Source organism: Aotus nancymaae, unplaced genomic scaffold (genome assembly GCF_030222135.1).
Source record: "Aotus nancymaae isolate 86718 unplaced genomic scaffold, 86718_ANA_hifiasm-v0.15.2.pri h1tg000077l, whole genome shotgun sequence".
Taxonomy (NCBI): Eukaryota; Metazoa; Chordata; class Mammalia; order Primates; family Aotidae; genus Aotus; species Aotus nancymaae.
The window spans coordinates 20,369,887-20,395,362 of NW_026988492.1; the positions used below are offsets into that span (position 1 = coordinate 20,369,887).

A 25,476-nucleotide genomic window follows, 5' to 3' on the forward strand; every position below is an offset into this window, starting at 1 on the left:
TTAACTGAAAAATAAAAGGAACATATGAAGTCATATTTGGGTGGGGTGAGGTGGGGTGGGGTAAGCCACCAAAAAGCCTAACGCCCTTGCTCATCTACTCCTATATTTCTGTTTTCACCTCTTAATCCTTGTCCATGTGCATGACAATTAGGATACATATTATTTTCATTGTTTTATTTTTATTTTTTAAGACAAGAGTCTCACTCTTTCACCCAGGCTGGAATACAGTGGCACAGTCTTGGCTCACTGCAACCTCCACCTCCCGGGTTCAAGCAATTCTCATGCCTCAGCCTCCCGAGTAGCTAGAACCACAGGCGTGCACCACCACACCCAGCTAATTTTATTTGTATTTTTAGTAGAGACGGAGTTTTGCCATGTTGCCCAGGATGGTCTTGAACTCCTGAGCTCAGGCAATCTGCCTGTCTCAGCCTCCCAAAGTCCTAGGGTTACAGGTGTGAGCCACTGCACCCAGCTAGGATACATATCAATGCTAGTCTGTTGTGCTGACTGAAGCTAGTATCATAAATGTGTTTCCATGTTTCTGCACAGTCTGCATGTCAGAGTCTACCTTAACAGCAAAGTTGGATAAATTGGGGCAGACACTTCACTTTCAAAGGAGCACTTTTCCATATTTCCTTTAGAATCATAGGGCACTTGGCAGGCCGCTGCTTGGGCTAGAATTGTATCATAGCAAGGCAATTGATAATTGGAATGGGCACCAGCTGACATCTATGAGAAGCCTTGTTCTCTAAATAATTTCCTTTGAGGGTGATGCTAGGGCTCCACTAGTGCCTGAACAGCTGGAAATGAAAAAAAAAAAAAAAAGGAACACAGTATTATTTCACTGTGGTTAGTATTGAAAAGAAAATTTCAGTGTGCCTGGCAAGCCAGACAAAGCTACAGATGTCAATTCTTTCTGTGTACATACGCAGAATGGTGAAGTTTTTCTGAACTGATGGTAAGAACAGGATACTCTAATCTTACTTGAGTATGGAACAACAGACAGGTGCTCCCTTTTGAGAAATAAACCACAGCAGTGCTGTCAAAAGAAAGCTGTACCTTCAAAAACATGATGATTCAAAGGTGAGTCTGTTTAAACACTTCTCTGTGCTGACTGTTTGCAGAGACATTTTGCTTTCAAAGGGAGGCACTAAAATATGGAGTAGGCTTGTAAATTTCCCAGGAATTTGTTAAGGAGAAGACAGAAATTGGAAGACTTGGAGTGGTTACTAACATCGTGATGCATAGTAACTTCTTTAAATTGTTAAGCATATAAGGTGAGATTATTTCATGTAATGAGAATTTCTTTTTTTCAGATGAAAATGAGAACCTCAGGGAAGGCAAGTGTGAGTGTGAACTTTGTGAGCTTGGAAATATTTCGAGAAAATGATACATTTCATGTTCTTTATTACTGTGATTAAAACTTTGATTCAATAATGTCTTTCAGATACCAGTTTGTTTTCATAAAATTAATTAGACTGTGAATAAGTAACAAGAGCATGTTTATACCCTTAACCTTTTATGATTTAAAAAAGCTCGAAACTGTTTGAAAATGCAGAAAACAAACAGCATTTCTTTCTTCAAAGTCTCCTATTCTCGATTGAGACTTTTCTTAAATCTATGATTAAAGTTTTAAAAATTTCAGCAAAAGTTTCTGAATGTGATAACCATTTTCCTTCTTAAAACTTTTACTCTATTAACCTTAGGTTCTTTCTAATGAGAACTGAATCAGTGTAGCTTGAACATTTTATCTAAAGTACCTGTGCAATTGCTATTATCTGCCCTGTTGAAACTTGAAATTAACACTTCTAGTGGACTTTTTTGATGAAGGAATCATTTATACATGTTGGTATAGCAGCAGCTATGTCGGTCTAATTTAAAATTGTAGTGGCTTTCATTGAACTTAGGGAATGATTGAAAGGAAGCTGATGGAATTTTTAAAAATCAAGTCAATCAGTGAGGATGCTTACTCTGTGCAAGACTGATGGATTCTAAATAGGACCTGAGCTCGTTTTCCCACTAAGGCAATTAACACCTGCAGTTAAGAGTTCAACGGGTGAATAAGGACTTTGCATAGACCCATCTGATGTCCACAGCTGCCTGCTTTGACTTGTATGTGCGGAATGGCAAGGCTTTGGATTGAAGTTTTTCCTCGGTTTTTAATCTGTTCATTGGAGGGTTTATGAGTATGTGTAACTTTTCTCGGTTCTTCTCAGAGCTGGGGGCTGCTGAGTCAGTGTTATAGCTCAGAATCAAGAGACATCGAGATTAGCCCCATGTAAGCAGGACGTGCTGTGTTGATTTGGACCCCAAAACAAGGGAAATCTGACTTGATGGAAATACGGGATGACTTCTTTTGAGGAACGAATAAGATAATTTTCTCATAGGATTTCATGACAGCTTTGGATATGTCGGTGATTAATGAATAATCCCTGTTGAACCAGAAGAGATGTTTTTTGTTATTTATTTAATTCTGCCCTGCCTGCAAATACAAGGTCAAGGCTTCACCCTACGCTTTTTAGGGAAACACACTCCAGTCCATAACTCCTGGTCTTAGGAGCTCAGGGTCGAGGAGAGGGTCATGAAGACGCAGGCCGGCTGGCCACTGGGTGGGACTGAGCTGTGAGTGCAGTAGCTCCCTCAGCTCGCCACTGTGCCACCTGCTTCCATTTGCAGAGACAGCTCATTCTTGTCAGGGTAGCAGCTCTGGCCCTAACAGGCCTTGAGAAGCATCAGGGGGATTTTTAGCCTGGAGAGTTGTAACCTGTGGCTCATGAGAGAAACGAGACTGCTCTGTAGTCCCAGCTACTCAGGAGGCTGAGGTCGTTTGAGCCTGGGAAGTAGAGGTTGCAGAGAGTTGAGATTGTGTCACTGCACCCCAGCCTGAACAGCAGAGCAAGACTTTTTTTCAAAAAAAAAAAAAAAAAAATTAAAATAACAGCTCCCTGAGAGCCAGGCACTGTGCTACATGTGTAAAGGCAAGATTGTGTTTCATCCGAGACTGTCTTTTTTATCTTTCCTGGTGGAAGGGCTTATGAAAAGGACCCTCATGGCTGAACAAAGAGACAAAGCCAGGATCTTCTATAGGCATCCTTTTTTTAAATCTTCTTAAAGTGACCAGTTAGCTGGGGAAAAGAACTTGTATTTAGTGGGAGCTATAGAGTCCTATAAAATAGGCATTGAGTTCTCTAAAGGTATTTCTCTGAAGAAATACAAGGAAGGGGCCAGACGCGGTAGCTCACTCCTGTAATCTCAGTACTTTGGGAGGACAAGGCAGGCAGATCACGAGGTCAGGAGATCAACATCAGCCTGGCCAACATGGTGAAACCCCGTCTCTACTAAAAATACAGAAATTACCTGGGTATGGCGGCGCATACCTATAGTCCTAGGTACTTGGGAGGCTGAGGCAGGAGAATAGCTTGAACCCAGGAGGCAGGGTTGCAGTGAGCCGAGATCGTGCCACTGCACTCCAGCCTGGTGACAGAGCGAGACTCCATCAAAAAAAAAAAAAAGAGAGAGAGCGAGAAAAAGAAATACAAGGAAGGAACCTTAGGTGTCATCTGGTCCAGACAATGGTGTTGGAGCTAGTTCATACTAGCCTGTGAGAGCTAATTGCTACATTTTCAGGAATGCAGGGTGCCAATTGTAAAGCGTAGCCATTGTTAAAATTAAATGATATACACATGCTTAAACACATGGTGTGAAAAAAACAAAGATAATAAAAATCTATCCTAATGATTTTTACGGCACTTAACTGTTTTCTATGAGCTGGGGTTATTTTTGTCTACTGTGTCTGTGTATTGGAATTACTAGCAGTGTTGTCATGACAGTGACTTGAAATCACACACAGTGAAGGTATTTAGAGTGCAGCTAGACAGTTTATGGTTAGAACAGGCACCAGTTGACATCCATGAGAAGCCTTTTCTTCAAAGGATTTCCCGTGAGGGTGTTGCCAGGCTCCAGCAAATGCTACAAATCAGGCTTTTTCCTTCTAGAAAGCCAGTCGTTAAACATTCACCAGCACCCCACTGGGCCCGGCCCATTCATTTTTGTATATGAGACAGGGGCATGCAGACGAATGGTGACTTGTCCAGAGTCCTGCAGCCCCTTGTAACCAGCAGCACCAAGACTAGACTTGGGTCTCCCAGTCTTTCTGTTATACCACTTAGAGATTTTAGTCCTGAAAGGCACAAGTGGGAAAGGTTGGGTTTGCCTGTGGGCTCGTCTCCAGTGCTTTTCTATTGTTGGTGACAGCACTGTAGGGAATCAGGTCATACACAAAAAGGGGGCTGATTAGCACAGAAATCAAATTCATTGCCAGGTGGGTGGTCATGTGCTTTCTGGTTACCAGCAAGTGGGATAAATGAAGAGGAGGCAGAGATTGGAACCTGAGCTCTGACCCTAGTGCATGTGGATATAATTATTTAATGGAAGATAAGAATGAACAACACTTACCACCCCTGAGAATATGTTATATATGTATTTGCTAATTTATTTTATATCTCCTTCATTAGAATATAAGCTCCATGAGGATGGGGACTTTGTCTTATGTGCCACAGTACACCCAGCTCCCAGAAAAGTGCATGGCATATAGAAAGTGCTCAGGCTGGGCATGGGTGGCTCACGCCTGTAATCCCAGCACTTTGGGAGGTGGAGACAGGTGGATCATGAGGTCAGGAGATCAAGACCATCCTGGCCAATATGATTAAACACCGTATCTACTAAAAATACAAAAATTAGCCAGGCGTGGCACCACACACCTGTAGAGGTACATGGGAGGCAGAGGCAGGAGAATCGCTTGAACCCAGGAGGTGGAAGCTGCAGTGTTCAGAGACTGCACCACTGCACTCCAGCCTGGGTGACAGAGCGAGACTCTGTCTCAAAAGGAAAGAAAGTGCTCAGTAGATATTTTCGAATGAATGAATGAACTGATCCTTCCAATTCCTGGCATTATACCGTGCCGACTCCCAGAGGAAGCTTTGCCCAGAGGAATATGCCTGGCAGAGCCCAGCATCAGCGACTCTCTAACCCTTTGGCTGCTAGACTCTCAGTGACTACTATTTCTCTTCCCTCTTAGATGACGGAGGGCCGCCGATGTCAAGTACATCTTCTTGATGACAGGAAGCTGGAACTCCTAGTACAGGTAAATCACTTTTGGTCAACTTTCTAAGTTTCTTTGGAGACTGTTGTGGTTTCAGACTTTGATTTGGCTGGGAATGAAGGGGGAGATGGTAAACTGTTTTTAAATCTCTGTCTGTTAAAATCTGTGGAAGAATGACTAGGACACAACAGGGTGTTTTGTGTGTGTGGTTTTGGTTGTGTCTGTACACCAGCCTAAGGCATTCAAGGCCAGATGTATATCTACCCTATTGTTGCAAATTTCTAGAAAAGGAAATTGCACAATGCCAATGAGCTATTCTTTCTGCCTGGAAGGAGTTAACTACAATGTAACCTAAATAACTCTTGCTGTAACTAAAATTGATTTAGTCTTCCTTGCTCAGAAGGGAGAGAAAAAGCTTTGTTCTTTTCCAGTTGAGAATAAAGAGGAACAGTCTCTGTGCTCTGTCCTCTTTCTAAGGGCTAAGCGAACCCCTTCTTACCCATCCCATGGGTTGACATTGGCATCACTTGTGAGCATCTGGAGAAACTGAGATGCATGAAATCAATCAATTAATCCCAACTGAGAACACATCAGTGTCAGCAAAGTTGGAGAAGTAATTGGAATCATAGACCCTCCTCTTTTTCAACTTGCTTTTAAACAGACCGTTGTTTGACCCAAAGCTCTCAAGAATGGTGTCTCCAATTCTGACTTCAAGAGTTCACCATTCCAGATCTGTTGTTCAATGCCAAATTTTATTACATTTACTTGCTATTTATTGTTAGACGTCTATCTCCAGGCCCCGGGACGTTGTGTTTCATTCTCTATCACATTTTGCTGTGAAGAAGCCACAGTTCATCAGTGGGTTGAGAGGATGCCCACCTGCTCAGTCGTGGGGGAAATGATGCGACTTCAAAGGGGAAATTCACATGCAGACACTTTTGTCTCGTGTTGCCTTGTACATGCTGCTTGGAATTGAAAATGACCAAATTGCTGACGTTGAGTTAATACTTTTAATGGGACTCAAATTATAAAGGCTTTATAAATGCAATGCAGAAAACAAAATAGGTAAAGGCTCATAATCACATGACACTAATTCAAGTGCTGTTCTCTTTTGGGTGGATTTCTTTCTAGCATTTTTCATATTTATATTTCTTGCATGGCTGTAATCATAATATATGTGTAATTCCACATATCTTATTTTTCTACTTAATATTGTCTTTCACTAACATTTTCTAAGTTACTATAATTTATCATTTTTGTGAGCAGCTGTATAAATTCTAGAAATTGATATACCATTATTAGCTAATCATTCCCCCATTTGAGTATATTTAAGGGCTTTTTAAAAGACAGTTTTCCCAGCTGGGTGCGGTGGCTCACACCTGCAATTCCAGCATTTTGGGAGGCCAAGGTGGGTAGATCACAAGGCCAGGAGTTCGAGACTAGCCTGGCCAAGATGGTAAAACTCTGTCTTTACTAAAAAAAAAAAGACAAAAATTAGCTGGGTGTGGTGGTGTGTGCTTGTAATCTCGGCTACTTGGGAGGCTGAGGCAGAAGAATCACTTGAACCTTTGAGGCGGAGGTTGCAGTGAGCCAAGATCACACCATTGCACTCCAGCCTGGGTGACAAAGCAAAACTCCATCTTGGAAAAAAAACAAAACAAAAAACAGTTTTCCACTATTACAAGTAAATGCCATGAGTAACATCCCCATATACAGGGTTCTCCTGCATTTTCGCTTATGGCCTTTTTAGGCTGGATTCCATGGCCTAAAGTCACTAAAAGTCAAGCTTCTGGTTTGAATTTGGAGGAATGAGGCAATAAAGGGAAACCATCAAGTCGAGTGAGATCTCTTTAATTAGCAGAATCGTTAACTGAGAAACCTTTGAGGCTTCAAAATGCCAAGAGTCAGCGTGAAGAGTTTACAGGTGAGTGGTGTGGTGTATTTTACATGCTTTTCCTGACTCAAAGCTTGGAGGTTTAGAAATAAGCCACCTTCTGGAATAGGAAATGAAATCTCAAATGGCAGTTCAAAAACTATCTCTTGGCCAGCCTGCTTTGAGAAAAAACTAGATTTAATTACTGATGCGCACAACTGTTTTGGAACAGTTATCCTCAACCCTATAAAACTAAGAAAATGTTGAATTAGGCGAATGAGAGAAGTTCACGTTTTTCCCACTGCTTTATAGAACAGGCTTTCTGTGTTATTCCCTCTTCCTGGAACACGCTCCTTCCCACACCCCCATGCCCTGGACCTGGCTGGTCTCCATTAGGTCTTTACTTCACAACTTGGAAGACACCCCATACCAGCGCTTTCCCTGACCCCTTCCACCAAGTCTGGGTCTTAGCTGCCTCTGTCCAGAGTTTCTTTCTTATGACACAGTCACGCCTCACTGTCATTGGTTGTGTACTTGTTATCACTTCCTAGAGCCCCAACAGTTTGAGGGCTAGATCTGTGTCTTCATCACGGTGTATCCAGTACATAGCCCAGGATCAAGCATGTAATGTCACTAAATACGGACTCACTGAATGAAAGAACGGATGAACCATAAGATGTCTTGGCATTACTTCTCCCAAAGACTTCTTGCCATTGTACCAGTTGCTTGACAGGGGATTTAATACACACACACACACACACACACACACACACAATCTATCTATAGATAGATATACACGCAATCTATCTGTACATTGATATACACACTCTCAATGCATAGAGACACATACTATTTGTCTATACATTGATAGTGTATCTACCTATGTACAGATAGGTAGATGGTGTGTGTGTTAAGCTAAATACATATATTTTTTTTTTATTTATATCTATGGAAAGATTCTAAATTTAATTGCAGACTGAGCTTCAGCAAAACGTGGAGAAACAAAATTAAAACTACTGAATAAAAGACAGCTTAAATATATCACTCTTTTTTACTCCTCTGCAAAATTCTGTTGCCCAGGATTCTGTCTGTCAGGCAGTATCCTTTCTAAAGGGAATCTGGATTCTCTACCTCATCTGGACCCACCTCTAGGTTTTTAGTAAAACATTCTGACCTATACTATTCTTTTTCGTATTTTACATTCATAGAGTGATAGCCCTCAGGTTCATGTATACTTTAGTCATCAAAATATATTAAACACTGAGACTGATGTTGTTGTTAAGAATAATTTCAGAATATTTGTAATAAGCCTTAGATGAGGCCGGCCGCAGTGGCTTATGCCTGTAATCCCAGCACTTTCAGAGTCTGAGGCAGGCGGATCACGAGGTCAAGAAATAGAGACCATCCTGGACCACATGGTGAAACCCTGTCTCTACTAAAAATACAAAAATGAAGTGGATGTGGAGGCATGCACCTATAGTCTAAGCTACTCGGGAGGCTGAGGCAGGAGAATTACTTGAACCCGGGAGGCGGAGGTTGCAGTGAGCTGAGATTGCACCACTGCACTCCAGCCTGGGCAACAGAGTGAGACTTTGTCTCAAAAAAATAAAATAAAAAATAAGTTTTAGATGAAACAATGGCTTTCCCGATCTTTTGGCCTGGAGCTGTAGAGAGGGAGATGGGTGGAAAAGACACCTCCATTGACCCAACAAGGTTTGTAACATGGAGAGTCAGGTTCACAGCAGGTGTTTCTGTCCCCCAGAGAAGTAAATGGGTTTGCATGAGGGTGACTGACTGAAAGACATTAATAAGATGGGGCAGATCGCGGAGATTAGTTTTTAGGCACTGTTAGGATAGGAGACTCATCAAAGGCTACACCTCAGACCTTCAGAAGCAGGGGAGCTTCTCTGGCATCCGTGTCGGGCAAGAAAGCTGTTGACATTAAAATAGACTCCCCAGTTGCCTCTTGCCAGAGGATGCGCTAAGCAGACAACCACGCAGATAATTCACGCAGCGCTGTAAACTTGGCCACTATGAGCGCAACATTTTCCTTCTCTGTGTTGCAGAGAAAAATGGCTGTCATCCTAATGTTTCATGCTTATTCCATATAGCACTTTCAGATGACCAGGTGGAATCTGTGCTTCCAAATCCTCTGTTGCTCCGAGTAGATCACACGCTACTCACACTAGGGGGAGGGCAGACAGTCAAGAGTGACATACTAGGAATGAATGTTCGAGAGGCTCATCCCTAGATCCACAGGCGATTTCCTGACACCACATCTTTACCAGGGAGCTCCTTAAGTCCTGAAATTCCACTTAAGAGCAGCTGGAAGATGGCGTGAGCCTTCAGCCACCGAGCATGCCTGCAGCCTTGGTCATGGACACAGGCAGGTTGCGTAGCTCGCTCGCCCTCCAGTTCAGCCTACAGACGGTATCTCCTGCTCTGTCTTCCAAAGCCGCTTCCACCAGTAGGAAATGTACTAAAAAAAAAAGGCCTTCATCAGGCCGGGCGTGGTGGCTCATGCCTGTGATCCCAACACTTTGGGAGGCCAAGGCGGGTGGATCGCTTGAGGTCAGGAGTTCAAGACCTCCTGAAATAATGAGAGACCATTGTGAAACCCCATCTCTGCTAAAAATACAAAAAAAAAAAAAAAGGCATGGTGGTGTGCACCTGTAATCCCAGCTACTCAGGAGGCTGAGGCAGGAGAATCACTTGAACCTGGGAGGCAGAGGCTGCAGTGAGCTGAGATCACGCCACTGCCCTCCAGCCTGGGTGACAGAGTGAGACTTCGTCTCAAAACAATAGAAGAAAAAAAAGCCTTTGTCAAAATGAGAGGGGTCACCCTCATCTCAGTCTTGGAACCGCCTCTTCTGGAGGATGCTGTAGCCAGCTGTGGGGACCAAGCATGTCACAGTCCGCCCACCTCCCCAGGTCTTGTCCTATCCTTGCTCCTTGAAAATTATTTTCTTCATTTTTTTTTCTGACCTCCACGTATATTTTGGGGAACATTTTGAGCTCAGAGAAAGGGAAGTGTACTTTAACCATAGTGAGAATGATTTAAGTAAGAATTTCCAAACAGTGAGAGTCGCTAGATCGGGTACAGGAAGCCGTTAGTAGGGAAAATTCTGGATGCTTTCTTTTGACCTTCGTAAAAATAGAGCGGATTTTCACTAGAATGGAATGGCTGAGGTGTGGCCCTTCCTTATTTGGTTCTCTTGAGGCTTGTGAGACTAGATATCCTGTCTCACAGGCAGCCAGCCCAGCGCCAGAAAAACCGACCTGATCTTCCACTGTGAGGCAGGCTTTGCTCCAGTGCTTCTCCCCATCACTTTAGAGGAGTAGGTATTCTTCATTGGCTGAATTTCTTCCCCACCCCCACTTTTTTCTTCTTTTTTTTTGAGTTGGATTCTTTATCACACAGGCTAGAGTGCAGTGATGCAATCTCGGCCTCATTGCAACGTCTGCTTCCTGGGTTCAAATGATTCTCCTGTCTCAGCCTCCCGAGTTGCTGGGACTACAGTCCTGCGCCACCATGCCCAACTAATTTTGTATTTTTAGTAGAAACGGGGTTTTGCCACGTTGGCCAGCCTGTCTCGGCTTACTGCAATTTGGAACTCCTGACCTTGGGTGAGGCTCATCCCTAGATCCACAGGCGATTTCCTGACACCACATCTTTACCAGGGAGCTCCTTAAGTCCTGAAATTCCACTTAAGAGCAGGTGATCTACCTGCCTCAGCCTTTCAAAGTGCTGGGATTACAGGCGTGAGCCATCACACCTGGCCTACAATTCTTTATAGAATTTGTATGGAGCGTATCTTGTTTAATCCTCACAGTAACTGTGTAAACTAGGTAGCAAGCAAACAGAAATTCAGAAAGATTAAATAACTTGCTCAAGGGCACATAACTAGTTAAGTATATGCAGCTTGAGCACAGGTCCTCTGATAGTATAGCCCATTCTCTTTTCACTGCGCCACAACCAGTGTATGTAATAAAAACCCGAGACATGATCTATTAAGAGTTCACCTGGAACATGGCTGCTCCGCCAGCCCCTGAGACCAGTGCCCTAAACGATGGCAGGTAAAGACTTTAAACCCTATCTCAGGAGTGTAACTGAAGATGGGCTTACCCAGGTCTTTCATTCCTCTCAACTGAGCTCCTAATCTATCTGGGAAAGCCTTAAAGAGATGACACATCGTCATGGAGGACTTCCGTGTCGCATAAGCCTCGGGCTAGCAGGTGTGGAAGAAACTTCCACAGCCGTGGATGAAATAATTGCTGCCTTCCTGTCACTTTCCCCTGTCTGACAGCGATGCTGGTGCTATTCTGTCCTAAAGGTCAAGTACATTCATGTGAGCTGTCAGTAAAGCAGCATTGAGGGCAAGTAAATAGTCTGGCCTATTATGGGCTACAAAAGTGTATGACTTTCAAAAAATCTAGAACTGTAATAGCGGTACCTAAAATAGGTGAATGAACTTGGGCCCTCTCTTTTTTGTGTATTTTGAGATGGAGTCTCTCTCTGTTGCCAGGCTGGAGTGCAGTGGCACGATCTCTGCTCACTGCAACCTCTGCCTCCTGGGTTCAAGTGATTCTCCTGCCTCCTGAGTAGCTGGGATCACAGGCATGCGTACCACACCCAACTAATTTATGTATTTTTGTTAGAGACAGGTTTTATCATGTTGCCCAGGCTGGTCTCGAACTCCTAACCTTAGGTGGTCCGCTCACCAAAGTACTGGGATTATAGGCATGAGCCACCGCACCTAACCTAACCTTGGATTCTCTATGCACAGATGCACACCCATATTCATATTCACACTCATAGCCCAGCCTTAGTGACTGCTGTGGTTAGTGATACTCTTCTGCAAAAATGCAAGACATCATTTTCCACCAAGTAAAGCAGGAATCCCCCCAAAGTGTATGTTGCCAAGCAGAGAAGACAGCGTTGCTTCCATATCTTCCCAACCGTGCAGTGTGGGCAGGTGTGCCCATTGTGGTCTGCCTGCTGGGCCATCTACTGAAGCGTGCTCCAGGTCTGCCATCTGCTCCTGTCTGTCTATATCCACCAGGAGTTGCTGTCGCAGCCAAGGGCTGGGAAGGCATATGCAGAAGCTGGGAGCAGACAGAGGGACTCAGTGTTATGAACCTTCTGTCCGGGACCTCCCAGGCCACCAGGCCACCTCCTAAAACAAGAGCCAAAGGGATTCAGGCAGCCCCGCTTTGGGCTGACCTCACACCTCCCTGAGATCCCATCATCATTTATTAGGCTCCTCTCTGTGAAGCTGGGCACTCCACCAAATGAGCAAAACAGATGTCTTCGCAGTCCCCAGGGGTGGCTGATAATATTCAACATTTGAAAAGCACATGGTGAAGAAAGACGTGTTAAGATATAGAGCACAGACAGATAACGCAATGGTAAATCTACTTGTAATCAAAAATGCATTGAGTGATGTAGAGGAATAAGAAAAGTCCATAAATATACGCTTGGGGAGCACAAGCAGCTAAGTCGTTTGCCCCGTGGTGAGGAGGGAGGAGACACAATTCATCTTCCTTCTTCAGCCGAGGCCTTTGTGGAAAAGTTGGTGAGCTCTCTTTCTGCCCTGGTTAGAACAAAGACGAATTTTAGTCTCGCGGAGAGGCTGTGAGAGAGGGCTGAGCTTCAGGATATAGCAGATTGATGCGATCGTCTAGGGACATCCCCCTCGCCCCGCCCATACACACACACACACACACACACTCACACACAGTCACACACACACACACTCACACACAGTCACACACACTCACACTCTCTCACACACAGTCACACTCACACACTCACACACAGCGCCAGGTGCAGTTTGAGGAGAGTAGAAGAAACCATCCTCATCTCCGCAGTCTAACCGGTCCACACTGCTGGTCGCCTGGCAACACCCCCTCTTTGCGCCCCTGCCCCCTCCCCCTTCTTCCTGGACCATCTCCATGTCTGTGCCCCCTTGTCCCCTTGATGCCAATTTTAACCTGTTGTAAAATGTATTCATTGGAACCATTTGAAGTTGCCAATATTCGACAGACTTTGTCCCACTAAGAGGACAATTTCCTGTGGCTCAAACCAAATGAGAAGGGAGAGAGAGAGAAAAAGGGAGGGAAGACATAGCCCTCCAGAACGCTGGGAACGGGGTTGTTTGACTACTGAGTTATTTTTTTTCTATGATATCTTTACAAAATCCTTTCCACGTCTTCCCTAGGTTGGCCCCATAGGAGACTCTGTGTAGATGGGATCCTCAGGATAGGACATTAAACTACGTGCTCCTAGTTTCTGTCTCTGCTAAGCGAGGGTAAGAAGGCAGCAGGGAGATGAAAACAAACTCAGCTCACAATGCAGTTCAGCAAAATGCGAACAGTTGTATTTACAGGGGAAAGGCACACGCGTGTGCACACACCTCTATGTACAGTGTGGAAATGGTGGGGGAAACAGGCCCTCTCAGAAAGGATGGGGTAACAGGGACCTGAAGGGTGACAAATCTGTGGCTGTCATTGTTTTTTATAATCCATAACTCACAGTTTGATTTTGGGGCACATTGCTTAATTCAAGTACTTCCTTGTTGAGTAAATATTTATTATTTGTCCAGCACTCTGCTACGCAGATCTGACTGTCCCTTTATTTGGGTTAGAAGTTCCTGTCTAGAGGTGATCAATGATTATTTTGGTTGCAGAACTTTTTACAAGTCCAGGAGTGGCTGGTTGTTCCGTTTCCTAAAATGGGCCGAGCGTTCCTCCTCAGCTCTGCTGTGCCTGGCATGGCTTCCCTTCTCCACACATTCCACCCACTGGACCCTGGCCTTTCCTGTAAGGGGATCCAGGAGGACATCAGGAGGCAGATTTACCCATCTGGCAGCCTCATTGCAACTTGTCCCATCCAGCCAGAGGAAGGAAGGAAAGGAGGGAGGGAGGAAGGGAGGGAGGGAGGGATGGAGGAAGGAAGAAAGGAAGGAAGGAAGGAAGGAAAGAAGGAAGGGAAGGGGAGGTGAGGGAGGGAGGGAGGAAGGAAAGAAGGAAAGAAGGAAGGGAAAGGGAGGGGAGGGAGGAAGGAAGGAAAGAAGGAAGGAAGGGAAAGGGAGAGGGGGAGGGAGGGAGGAAGGAAAGAAAGAAGGGGAAAGGGAAAGGAAGGAAGGAAAAGGAATGAAGGGAAGGAAGTGAGGAAGGGAGAAAGGGAAGGAGAGAAGGAGTCAGGGAAGAAGGGAGGGAGGCCGGGAAGATGGGAGGGAGGCAGGAAAGAAGGAAGGAAGCCCCTCCCCTAGAGAGAAGTTCAGCCCGGCCAGGTATCCCAGCTGGTGGAGGGAGGAAGCTAAGGTCTGGGGAAATCTCAGCTGCTCCATATTCTCTGAGTCTTCTACCCTGGCGGACCTTCCCTATAGCACTTAAATGTGTGTTTCTGGCTTCCTGGCTTCCCCAGCACAGAGCTGACAGTTCAGCTGTCAAAGCCATGTGGAAGATTTCCATATCTTGCCAGAGCCCCTGTCCCGCCCCTGCGGCCGCCTGCTCGGTCTTAGTGACTGAACACCTCGGTGGCAGCCCCGGCACCTCATGGCAGCCCAAGCCCATCATTCCTACTCCTCCTCCCATCTCGGTCATCTTGCTCTTGCACCTGCTTTGAAAGCAAGCCCACCGTTCTCCAAATCCACCAAGCTTTAGGAGCCAGGTGGTGTTTTTTCTGTGCCCCTCAATGACATCCTTAAGTTGCCTGTTTTTTCCCTGGTAAGGGAACAACTTTCCTTCTCCACTCCAATACATTCCCCAGTGTAGACATTTGCCACCCTGGACTCAGCGTCCTCTGCATGCCTATTGTCACTGGAACAGCTCCTTGCCGCCCTGCTGAGTTCTATGTTCCTGACTGTTGAAAATAGATGCTTGGCGCTGCAAAGAAAAATCAGCACTGAGACAAAGGATCTTTCAGCAATGCAATTTTTACTTCCTGGACTTCAGGAAGGGCGCCCTCACTAGCCATCGTGCCACGAGAGTACGATGAACAAAGGAAAACACACAAATTTATCCCTTACGCATTTGGGGTCATCCCTACTGCTGTGTCTGGTTTCCATTAGCTGGAGCCAGACCTAACAATCTAAACTAAAACCCGATTGGCTAATAACTTGAAACTTTTCTAAACAGGTAAAAGCATTGGAGAGCTAGGACATCCCTGTGAGCACGTCCATTACAGATCTCTTGGTTAAAGTACAAGGACATAGAATGTACTATGTGCCTTTAAGCATGGCATGTCTAACAGCTACATAGGATAGGGCTTAACAAAGCTGTTAGCACACTTACAATTTATTCTTTAACAAGAAAGGAAACTTTAAAAAGGAACTTTTCTACTTCCCACACTGGCCATTCCCATTTGTCTTATATGAGACAACCACATCATCCATCCTTCCAGACTACGTCGTGACTGCCCCTGCTCGGGAGCCCTCAACAACCCACCCCATTGTATTGCTCTGTTTGACTCTCAAGTCCCTCCGTGATGTGACTGTGAGCTGTTTATGAGAGATAGTGTATCAGAGAGGTCAGGAGTACAGTTTTGTACAGTTTGTAGTACAAACTACCTACTCTCCGGCAGGGCCTGTGCCATTATAGTCACAATGCTCTGCCAACCAGAGCTGGGGCTTTAAACTTTGCAATTGCAGGGAGCTGGGTCCATAGTAATGGGCAGAAGCCACCATGTGACCCTACCGTATAGTCTTGTGGACCAGCGGTTCTCAAACTTCCTTTTGCTGAAGAATTCTTTGTCCAATATCAGAACATGGAGAGGGTCTGAACCCTACCACCTTGCACCCCAAGCCCACTGACAGGGAGGCTCTGAGGGGTCTTAGCAGACTCTTTTGGGTTTGCAAATCTCTGCTTTAGGTAGAAAACAGATGATAGAAAATGTAAGCATTCTTTTCTCTTCTTTTCTTTTCTCTTTTCTTTTGAGATGGAGTCTCACTCTGTTGCCCAGACTGGAGTACAGTGGCACGATATTGGCTCACTGCAATCTCCACTTCCCTGGTTCAAGAAATTCCCCTGCCTCAGCCTCCTGAATAGCTGGGATGACAGGTGCATGCCACCACGCCTGGCTAATTTTTTTTTGTATTTTTAGTAGAGATGGGGTTTCACCATGTTGGCCAGACTGGTCTTGAACTCCTGACCTTAGCAAATCCACCCGCCTTGGCCTCCCAAAGTGCTGGGATTACAGACATGAGCCACTGCACCTGGCCACATCCGTTTCTTTATACTAATAAGCAAACACATTCCTGAAAAATTCAATGTATTAGTTGGTGCAAAAGTAATTGCATTAAAAGTAATGGCAAAACCACAGTTACTTCGGCACCAACGTAATAGAGTGAGGCTTAATTTTATATACCTCATTTCCTCCATCCCTCCCTCCTTTCCTCCCTCCCTCCCTTCCTTCCTGATAGAGTGAGCCTTAATTTTATATACCGCATTTCCTCCATCCCTCCCTCCCTTCCTCCCTCCCTCCCTTCCTTCCTTCCTAATAGAGTGAGCCTTAATTTTATATACTGCATTTCCTCCATCCCTCCCTCCCTTCCTCCCTCCCTCCCTTCCTTCCTTCCTAATAGAGTGAGCCTCGATTTTATATACCGCATTTCCTCCATCCCTCCCTCCCTTCTTCCCTCCCTCCCTTCCTTCCTAATAGAGTGAGCCTTAATTTTATATACCGCATTTCCTCCATCCCTCCCTCCCTTCCTCCCTCCCTCCCTTCCTTCCTGATAGAGTGAGCCTTAATTTTATATACCACATTTCCTCCATCCCTCCCTCCCTTCCTTCCTAATAGAGTGAGCCTTAATTTTATGTACCACATTTCAAATGCCTTGGGAATTGTATGTGATTAATCATCATGTTAGCTGATTGAACTCTTATTTTTGTACCAGACTGTGTTCTAAGCTGGTACAGAGTGGGCTGAGTCATCTCTTCAGCCCCACAACTCTATGAGGTAGGTAACTGTTACTATTCCCATTTTTCAGATGAGGAAATTGGGGCACAGAGAAGTTAAGTAACTTACTCAGAGTTGCATAGCTGGTAAATGGAAGAGAAGTGATTCAGAACCAGGCCACCAGGCTGCAGAGGACCAGCAGGTTCCAGCACCCTGAGAGCCCAGGCTCTGGAGCCAAATGGGCTGGCTTCAAAACCTGATTCTGACGCTTGGCAGCTTCGTGACCTTGGCCAGTTGCACAGCCTCCTTAACCTTCAGTTTCTTCATCTGTAAACAGGGAACACTGACTCTCTCCCATCTTCCTGCTGTAATTTTCTCTGTACATTGAAAGTAGTACCTTCCCCATAGACTTGTGATTAGGATTAAATTGACTAGAACATCTGAAGTGCGCTGAAGACTGTCTGGCACAGCATGGGCATCCCTTAGGCTGGGATCAGAGGCCTTGGCTGGACCACTTAGTAGCCATGGTAACCCAGGCAAGTCACTGGCCTTTGCTACCTCGTGTGTAAAATGGGAATGCTAACTACCTTGGCTTTTGAGGAAAGCATTTAGGAGACTATGAAGTGCTACATAATTTATGGTGCTATTATCCCTAATAATTTGGTCTTCCATATGATGCTGTGCAAGGCTTCATGGAGTATTTATAGAGTTCAGAGGAAGTTCAGTTGACAAGTGATGGGTTAACAGTCTGTCAGAAAATGTCTTCACTGCCCGACCTCCCAGATTTCCAACACATCATCCCCCATCTTTCCATGAATGCAGGTTATTGCTGCTCAGCCCTCCAATGCCATATATAACCCATGTGTCAAGGTCATAGGATGACAGGCAGAATATATATGCACATGTATTCATGCTGAGTTCAGATTGCCATCTAAATAAGTGGACTAGGTTTTACGCTCCAATTATGTTAAACCAGTCGACATTCTTGTGGATAAAATAGGAAACATGATTTCAATGTTTGTGTCCGAGTATCTTATAAATGACCCCATCCGTTTTTTTTTTTTTTTTTGAGACAGAGTCTTGCTCTGTCACCCAGGCTGGAGTGCAGTGATGCAATCTCAGCTCACTGCAGCCTCCACCCTCAGGGTTCCAGTGATTCTCCTGCCTTAGTCTCCTGGGTAGCTGGGATTACAGGTGCACACCACCATGCCCAGCTAGTTTTATATTTTCAGTAGAGACGGAGTTTCACCATGTTGGCCAGGCTGGTCTCGAACTCTTGACCTCAGGTGATCCATCCCCCTCAGCCTCCCAAAGTGCTGGGATTACAACCTGAGCCACCATGCCTGGCCAAAAGACCCCATCCTTAATACTTTACATTAAAATGATACTGAAGCACAGTTTTATCCAGATGGCTCATATTGGCTTTGACCTGTGGGAAGGTAAGTACAGAAGGCATACACTATCCCTTATTAACAAGATAGTGATTGGACCTTTACTCAAAAAAGGACTTGCCACAAGTTCATGTATTAACTGTTGCTTCCCAATAGGAGCTGTATACTTCCTAGAGATTGCAGCATGTGATTTTGTAGTGCACAGCAGGACCCATGTTTAGGGGCACTCAAGCATATTCTGCTCAACCGTGCAAGGCTCAGAAGAGCGCGTGACCAGCAGGGCCTGCTGGAATCCCAACAATCTTTGACCATTCCCTGGAGAACCACATTCTCTAGGAAATGCCTAAGTGCTACTGTAAACTGATCAAGAATTTATTTCTTTTAGGGAAGAGGATTTTAAAATATCACATGGAGGCCTTTTAGGGTAGCAACAGATCAGTAAGTGCAATGGTTCTTACATTTTAAATTGCTGATAGATCTTAAGATATGTTACTACAAGAAAGTGGGCCATATGTTGGTGTTATCAAAATTCTTTATTGGCATTCCTTTACTTTGGCCCCTCTTATTCTTAAAATAGTGTCAATCTTTTGTAAAGATAATCCCAGCACTTTGGGAGGTCGAGGCAGCTGGATTACCTGAGGTCAGGAGTTTGAGACCAGCCTGGCCAACATGGTGAAACCCTATCTCTACTAAAAATACAAAATTTAGCCAGGCATGGTGGTGGGTGCCTGTAATCCCAACTATTCAGGAGGTTGAGGCAGGAGAATTGCTTGAACCCGGGAGGCGGAGGTTGCAGTGAGCCAAGATCATGCCACTGTACTCCAGCCTGGGCGACAGAGCAAGACTCTGTTTCCAAAACAAAAAACAAAAGCAGAAAAGGGAGTTTCCCCCCGTTGTGACTCTTTTTATCATAGAGGAAATTGCTCCCCAGATGTCCCTCCCCACTCCTCAATTCCAGACTTCACCCCAGACCACAGCTGGTCTATGTTATTCCCATGTCCGAAGCAGTTACTCACACAGGGAGCAGAATCAAGGTGACTGATTGAAATCAGCAGTTCTCAAAGTGTAGTCCTAGACAAACAGCCTCAGCATCACTTGAGATGTGGAAATGCAAATTCCCATTCAGCGCCCCCAATATACTGAGGCAGAGGCTGGGAGTGGGTCCCAGTGATGGAGCCAGAGTTGGATGCATCGCAGACTGTCTGGAGTCTGCCTGCTTGGTACTGCACAGTGGATTAAGGCTGGAGCAGTTGAATGCAGGGAAGAGTACAGATTGTATACCTTTCTGGAGCTTCCCTCGGAGGCTCATAGGTAGAGGCAGTGTGATGCAGCAGTTCCTAGACTTTTGATTTAAGGGACCAGAAAATTTACAGATAAAAAGCAGGTGGGGCTATAGTCGTTTTTTGCATTTGCCGAGTCAGTATATGAAAAAATACTATCATCTACTTTAGTCTTCATTTACATAATAAAAAGAAAAACCACACCAAAAAGGATATGAAATCAGAATAAAGGACCGTCTGTTATTTTTATTTACTTTTAATTTTTTCTTTAGAGATAGGGTCGTGCTCTGTCACCCAGGCTAGAGTGCAGTGGCCCAATGACAGCCCACTGCAGCCTTGAATAAGGACAGTCTTTTAAATAAGATACATTTAGCTTTATGTAAAGCTTACATAACATTAATCCTATTTTTTGCATTTTGCCACTGACTAACAGAAAATGTACCAGCACTTAAGAGCCACCAATGAGGGAAAAGCTTGCACTCTAGGCAAAGTCAGATCCTGTTCAAATTCTGTCTGTCTCTTCTCATATAAATGGTCTATGGCCTTGGGAAATGTTTTTACCTTTATGAACCTCAAATTTCTCGAATGGGAATTATAATAACTACCTTGCAGGATTTTGGTAAGAATTAGAGATAAGAAAACCAAGCACCCTATCTCCAGAAGATGGGTGTGCAATCAATGGTAGCTGGGACCATCAGAAGGCTGGCTCAGTGTTATTGACTGGGCTACTGAATGAATGAATGGCTAGCAGAGACAAAAGTTCATGATCTGTTTTCTTATTTATTTGTGACAAAAGGGACAGCTGAACTATTTTTAAGTAAACCCAAGTGTACAGACTAGATGACACTCAGAAGACAGGAAGGAGAGCATAGAAATGGGTCACAGGGTCACCAAATTGTTCTTGGGATAATTGTTTGGATTCCTAAAGTTCAACCAGCCTTAGGGGTTTGTGGACCCCCAAACACCTCTGCCTTCAAGTGTTTGGAATCATTCAAAAATGATTTCAGCTACATAATAGCCTACCTGTGACTGACAAAGCCCTGTTATGAAAGGCACATGGTATTGCAGTGTTACGTGCTGAGTGGGTGGGCAAGAGGAAGGAAAGTCGTAATCTTGCAGTGGAATTCTGGCACTAACCACCTGGAGTTAATGCAGACTTCACAGGTTTAGGAGCACAAGACACCTCTCACTTCAGATGCCAGCTGCAAGGTTGGGGGTCCCCAGACTACCTTTATTTTGACCAACTGGCTGCAAATGTGAGGGTTCCTATGACCTCCTTCAGCTCAATAATTTGTTAGAATGACTCACCAGAACTCAGGAAAGTGCCATAATCATGATGAGGGTTTTATTATAAAGGAGCCAAGCCAGGACTCACCAAACAAGGAGACATGGGAGGCCAGGCCTTATCCTACATACAAAACATCTGTGCTGTTTCCTCCCAGAGTTACCAAGCAATACTCTCCTGGCACGTTGATTCTTTTCACCCACTAGAAGGCTCTACTGAGCCTCAGCATCTTGAGTTTTTATTGGAGTTTCATTGTGTAGGCATGATTGACTGAATCATTGGCCATGTGATTGGACCCAATCTTTAGTCTCCTTCTCCTCCCTGGAGGTTAGGAGGTCAGGCTGGTTACACATGGCTCAAAGCCCAGGGTCTAATCACATGGTTGTTCTTACTGATGATCAACCCCCATCCTAAGTCATTCTCATTAGCGTAAACTCAGGAGTGATCCAAAGGGCTCGTGAATAACAAATAATCCTATTACTCAGGAAATTCCAAGGATTTCCTGTCTCCCTCCCAGGAATCAGAGACAAAAGCCAATCAAATTCTATTATAAAATAGTAGCCAATGATGCAGACATCCAGAGTCTTAAACCTTGACCCAAGATTGTTGAAACAAGACAAAAGTTAATGTATGAAGTCTCTACTCCTCCCAAGCATGAACTGTAACATTAGACCACTCTTTAATTTCATCTATATATTTACTTATTTAGATGGGGGGGTCTCACTCTGTCACCCAGGTTGGAGTGCAATGGCATGATCATGGCTCACTGCAGGCCCAACCTCTTGGGCTCAAGCCATCCTCCCACCTCAGCCTCCCTAGTAGTTTGGACTGCAGACATGCACCACCATTCCTGGCTAACTGTTTTATTTTCTGTAGAGACGAGGTCTCACTGTGTTGCTCAGGCTGGTCTCAAACTCCTCCCTCAGATGATCCTCCCGCTGTGGCCTCCCAAAGTGCTGGGATTATAGGCATGAGCCATCGCACCTGGCCCTAAACCACTTTTTTTTTTTTTTTTTTTTTTTTTTAGGCAGAGTCTCACTCTTTTTGTCCAGGCTGGAATGTAGTGGTGCAATCTCAGCTCACTGCAACCTCCACCTCCCAGGTACAAGCGATTCTCATGCCTCATCCTCCCAAGTAGCTGGGATTATAGGCACACGCCACTATGCCAGCTAATTTTCATATTTTTAGTAGAAATGGGGTTTTACCATGTTGGCCAGGCTGGTTTCAAACTCCTGACCTCAGTGATTTGCCTGCCTTGGCCTCCCAAAGTGCTGGGATTACAGGAGTGAGCCACCCACACCCAGCCCTTAGAACACTTTTTAACTGTCACCATTTTAGTCAGTTCCTGCTGCCAGAACAAAATACTATAGACTGGGTGGCTTAAACACCAGCATTTATTTCTCACAGTTCTTGAGGCCAAAAGTCCAGGATCAGAGTCTCCGCAGGTTTGGTGTCTGCTGAGGCCTCTCTCCTTGGCTTGCAGACAGCTGCCTTCTCCCTGTGTCCTCACTTGGCCTTTTCTGGATGCTGGAGCATCCCTGGTTCTCTTCCTCTTCCTATAAAAGGACCCAGACCTATAAGGACCCAGCCTCACCCATATGACCTCATGTAACCCGAATTACCTCCTTAAAGGCCCTAACGCCAAATGCAGCACATTCTGAGGTGTGCTGGGGGTTAAGACTTCAGGAATCAATTTTAGGAAGGCACAGTCCAGTCCCTAACAGTGACCTTGAGCAAATGACCTCTTTAAGCCTTAGAACCTGTCTCTGTTTCCTTTAAAAAAAAAAAAAAAAAAAAAAAAAGGAAAGAAAAGAAGATAATGACGCACATTTTGGAAGACAATTGTGAGGTATGAAAGCAGCAACGTGTGCAAAGTTGCTCACCGCACAGCGTCCTGAGGCAGCCACAGGCCTCACTCCATCATTTTTATAGGGACACACTGTGCTGCCTGGGATGAGCCTCTGCTTTCTGTACCTGGCAAGTCTATGCTTCACAGGAGTGGTCTGCTCTGCTCTGGCTCTGAAGACAGCAGGAGCTTTCAGACTCAGCGTTTCTCCAGGGGAAGCCAGGCCTCTGGCTGGGAAGCACAAGCAGGCTCAGACCTGAGTCATCACTCTGGTGTTAGGAGTCCACTCCTCCCCGTCTCAAGCACTGTGGGACATGGCTGGTGGCTCGAGGCCCCCTTCCTTTCCTGAACCAGGAGGCTGTACGCCATGAACTATGATGTGGGCCTGGCTTGCTGAGCCTGGAGCCGGCGTCTTTTGTATGACCATGTGGCAATCTGGAAAAGTCCACGTGTTTTAAGCTCTCAGTGTTCTACAAGCTTAAAGGAGAAAGAAAACAAGGGAGGATGCCAATGGTACCCAAAGCCAACTTAACTGGGGTCTCACCGAAAACCTTAGGACTTTACAACTACATCCACAGATGCCCTCTGCATTATTCTGATGCACATTTTATGGCACAAATCCTGTTGGCCGAGATGACCACAGAGGAGGGTCACTCAGAAAGCATTTTCTCAAAACATACAATTTCCTCAGTCTCCTATTCAGGTGGATGACTACATAAATGGTGACTTTCCCAAAATGCCTCTAGAAATGGTGATTCTGGCTGGACATGGTGGCTCACACCTGTCATTCTAGAACTTTGGGAGGCCAAGATGGGAGGTGGGAGGATTGGAGTTCAAGAGTAGCCTGCGCAGCATAGCAAAACCCCATCTCTACAAAACAAAAACATTTTTTAAATTAGCCAAATGTGGTGGCATGCGCCTGTAGTCCCAGCTACTCGGGAGACTGAGGCAGGAGGATCGCTTGAGCCCAGGAGTTCAAGGCTGCAGTAAGCCAAGATCTACCACTGTACTCCAGCCTGAGTGACAGAACATGACTCTATCTCTAAAAAAAAGGGAATGGTGATTCTTCTAGCCAAGCCCTAAAGTTATATTAATCATTGCATTTATCTTAATCATCATTGGATGGTTTTTATTCAATGTCCTGGTTGAGGTCAGTATTTTAGACCATATAATAAAGAAAACAGGCAATGCTCTCATCTCCCAGGAACTTACAGTCTAAGGACTATAACTTCCATATTATAAGGTATGTAGAAAACAGAACACAGGTGGGGATGGTGGTTCACGCCTATAATCCTGGCACTTTAGGAGGCCGAGGCGGGCAGATCACTTGAGGTCAGGAATTCTAGACCAGCCTGACCAACAAGGTGAAACTGTCTCTACTAAAAATACAAAAATTAGCTGGGCTTGGTGGCACATGCCTGTAATCTCAGCTACTTGGAAGGCTGAGGCACAAGAATTGCTTGAACCCATGAGGCAGTGAGCCAAGATCGTGCCACTACACTTCAGCCTGGGCGAGAGAGCAAGACTCAGTCTCAAAAAAATAAAAAAGAGAGAGAAAAAAAACAGACCAGAGAGGAAGCAAGGCAAGGAACTGAGAGGCAGAGCAGCAAGAGATGAGTTTACAAAAGGAGATCATAAGTGGCACATTGTGGCCGGGCATGGTGGCCACGTGGTGGCTCATGCCTGTAATCCCAACACTTTGGGAGGCTGAGGAAAGAGGGTCACTGGAGCCGATGAGTTTGAGACCAGCCTGAGCAACATAGGGAGATCTCTGTTTATTTAAAAAAAAAAAATAGCTGGTCATGGTGGTGCACATCTGTAGTCGCAGCTACTGGGAAGCCTGAGGGAGGATTGCTTGAACTCAGGAGGTAGAGGCTTCAGTGGGCTATGATCATGCCACTGTACTCCAGTCTGAGCAACAGAGCAAGATCCTGCCTCTAAATAACTAAATAAATAGATGGCAAGTTATCATTCTGTGATCTTTCCTGTGATGTGTTAAATACAGAGATGATTAGAGAAGAAAAGGTATGTCCTGTTTTCCATGGAAAGGAAAGTTCTAGAGGAGCTAAGCCTGCTTTCTTCCTCTGTCCCTTTAAGAGGTCTTCACGGGGCAGGTCACCAAAGATGCCGTCAGATTCCTTATTGCTATCATGTCCTTGGAACAGGAAGCAGGAAGAAGAGAGTGAGGAGATGAAGGGAAGATAGAAAATATTGAACCTAGCAGTTCTGTGCAACCAGAGATGTGTGTGTTAAGGGTACACCTTGCAGAAGAGGAGTGGAATTGGGATTGGATGGAGGAAAGCTGGACATCATGATCGTACCATTTTCACGTCTTCTGGTTGAATGCAGGGCTGCGCTGTCAGTCAGCGTACCTGTGAACATACCGGTGCCCACAAAGAGATGAGCTGGACCTCGAGTAATGATGTTGCTTTAGTGGATGGGAAATTAGAAGCTGCCTCATCTGGCCAACTGTTAGAAAGGAAGAGCACAGAGGCTGCAAGTGTGACCCTGTGATCTTTTGTAACTGCTGTAGGCACCTCACTGCCAGCTTTCTGATCTGCGGAAAGCGCTAAACAGTTTCATTAAGCAAGGTCAGGAATCTTGGCTGGAATTCTTGGCTTCTCGGGGCTTGTCATGGGAGAGGCCAGGACTCAAGACCCAATCAGGACTCCAGAATCCAAGTGTCAGGGCCCCTGGACCTTCCCGGGCTCAGCCCAGTCTGCTTTGTGAGAAGTTTCTTTCCAGCTCCATGACCATATTAAGGGAGAGAGAAAGGCGGCAGTTAGGGCAGTTTAAACT

The 25,476-nt window shown here is 45.2% G+C and overlaps 1 protein-coding gene across 10 annotated transcripts in view; it reads left to right on the forward strand.

The window, feature by feature from the left end:
- FRMD4A (FERM domain containing 4A) overlaps nt 1-25,476 on the forward strand; it is a 679,421-nt gene that overhangs the window by 467,402 nt on the left and 186,543 nt on the right. For all 10 annotated transcript variants that reach the window (XM_064368421.1, XM_064368419.1, XM_064368420.1 and 7 more), the window contains one exon: nt 5,078-5,143. In XM_064368421.1, the coding sequence (XP_064224491.1) occupies nt 5,078-5,143 (66 nt within the window). The remainder of the gene's footprint in view (nt 1-5,077; nt 5,144-25,476) is intronic.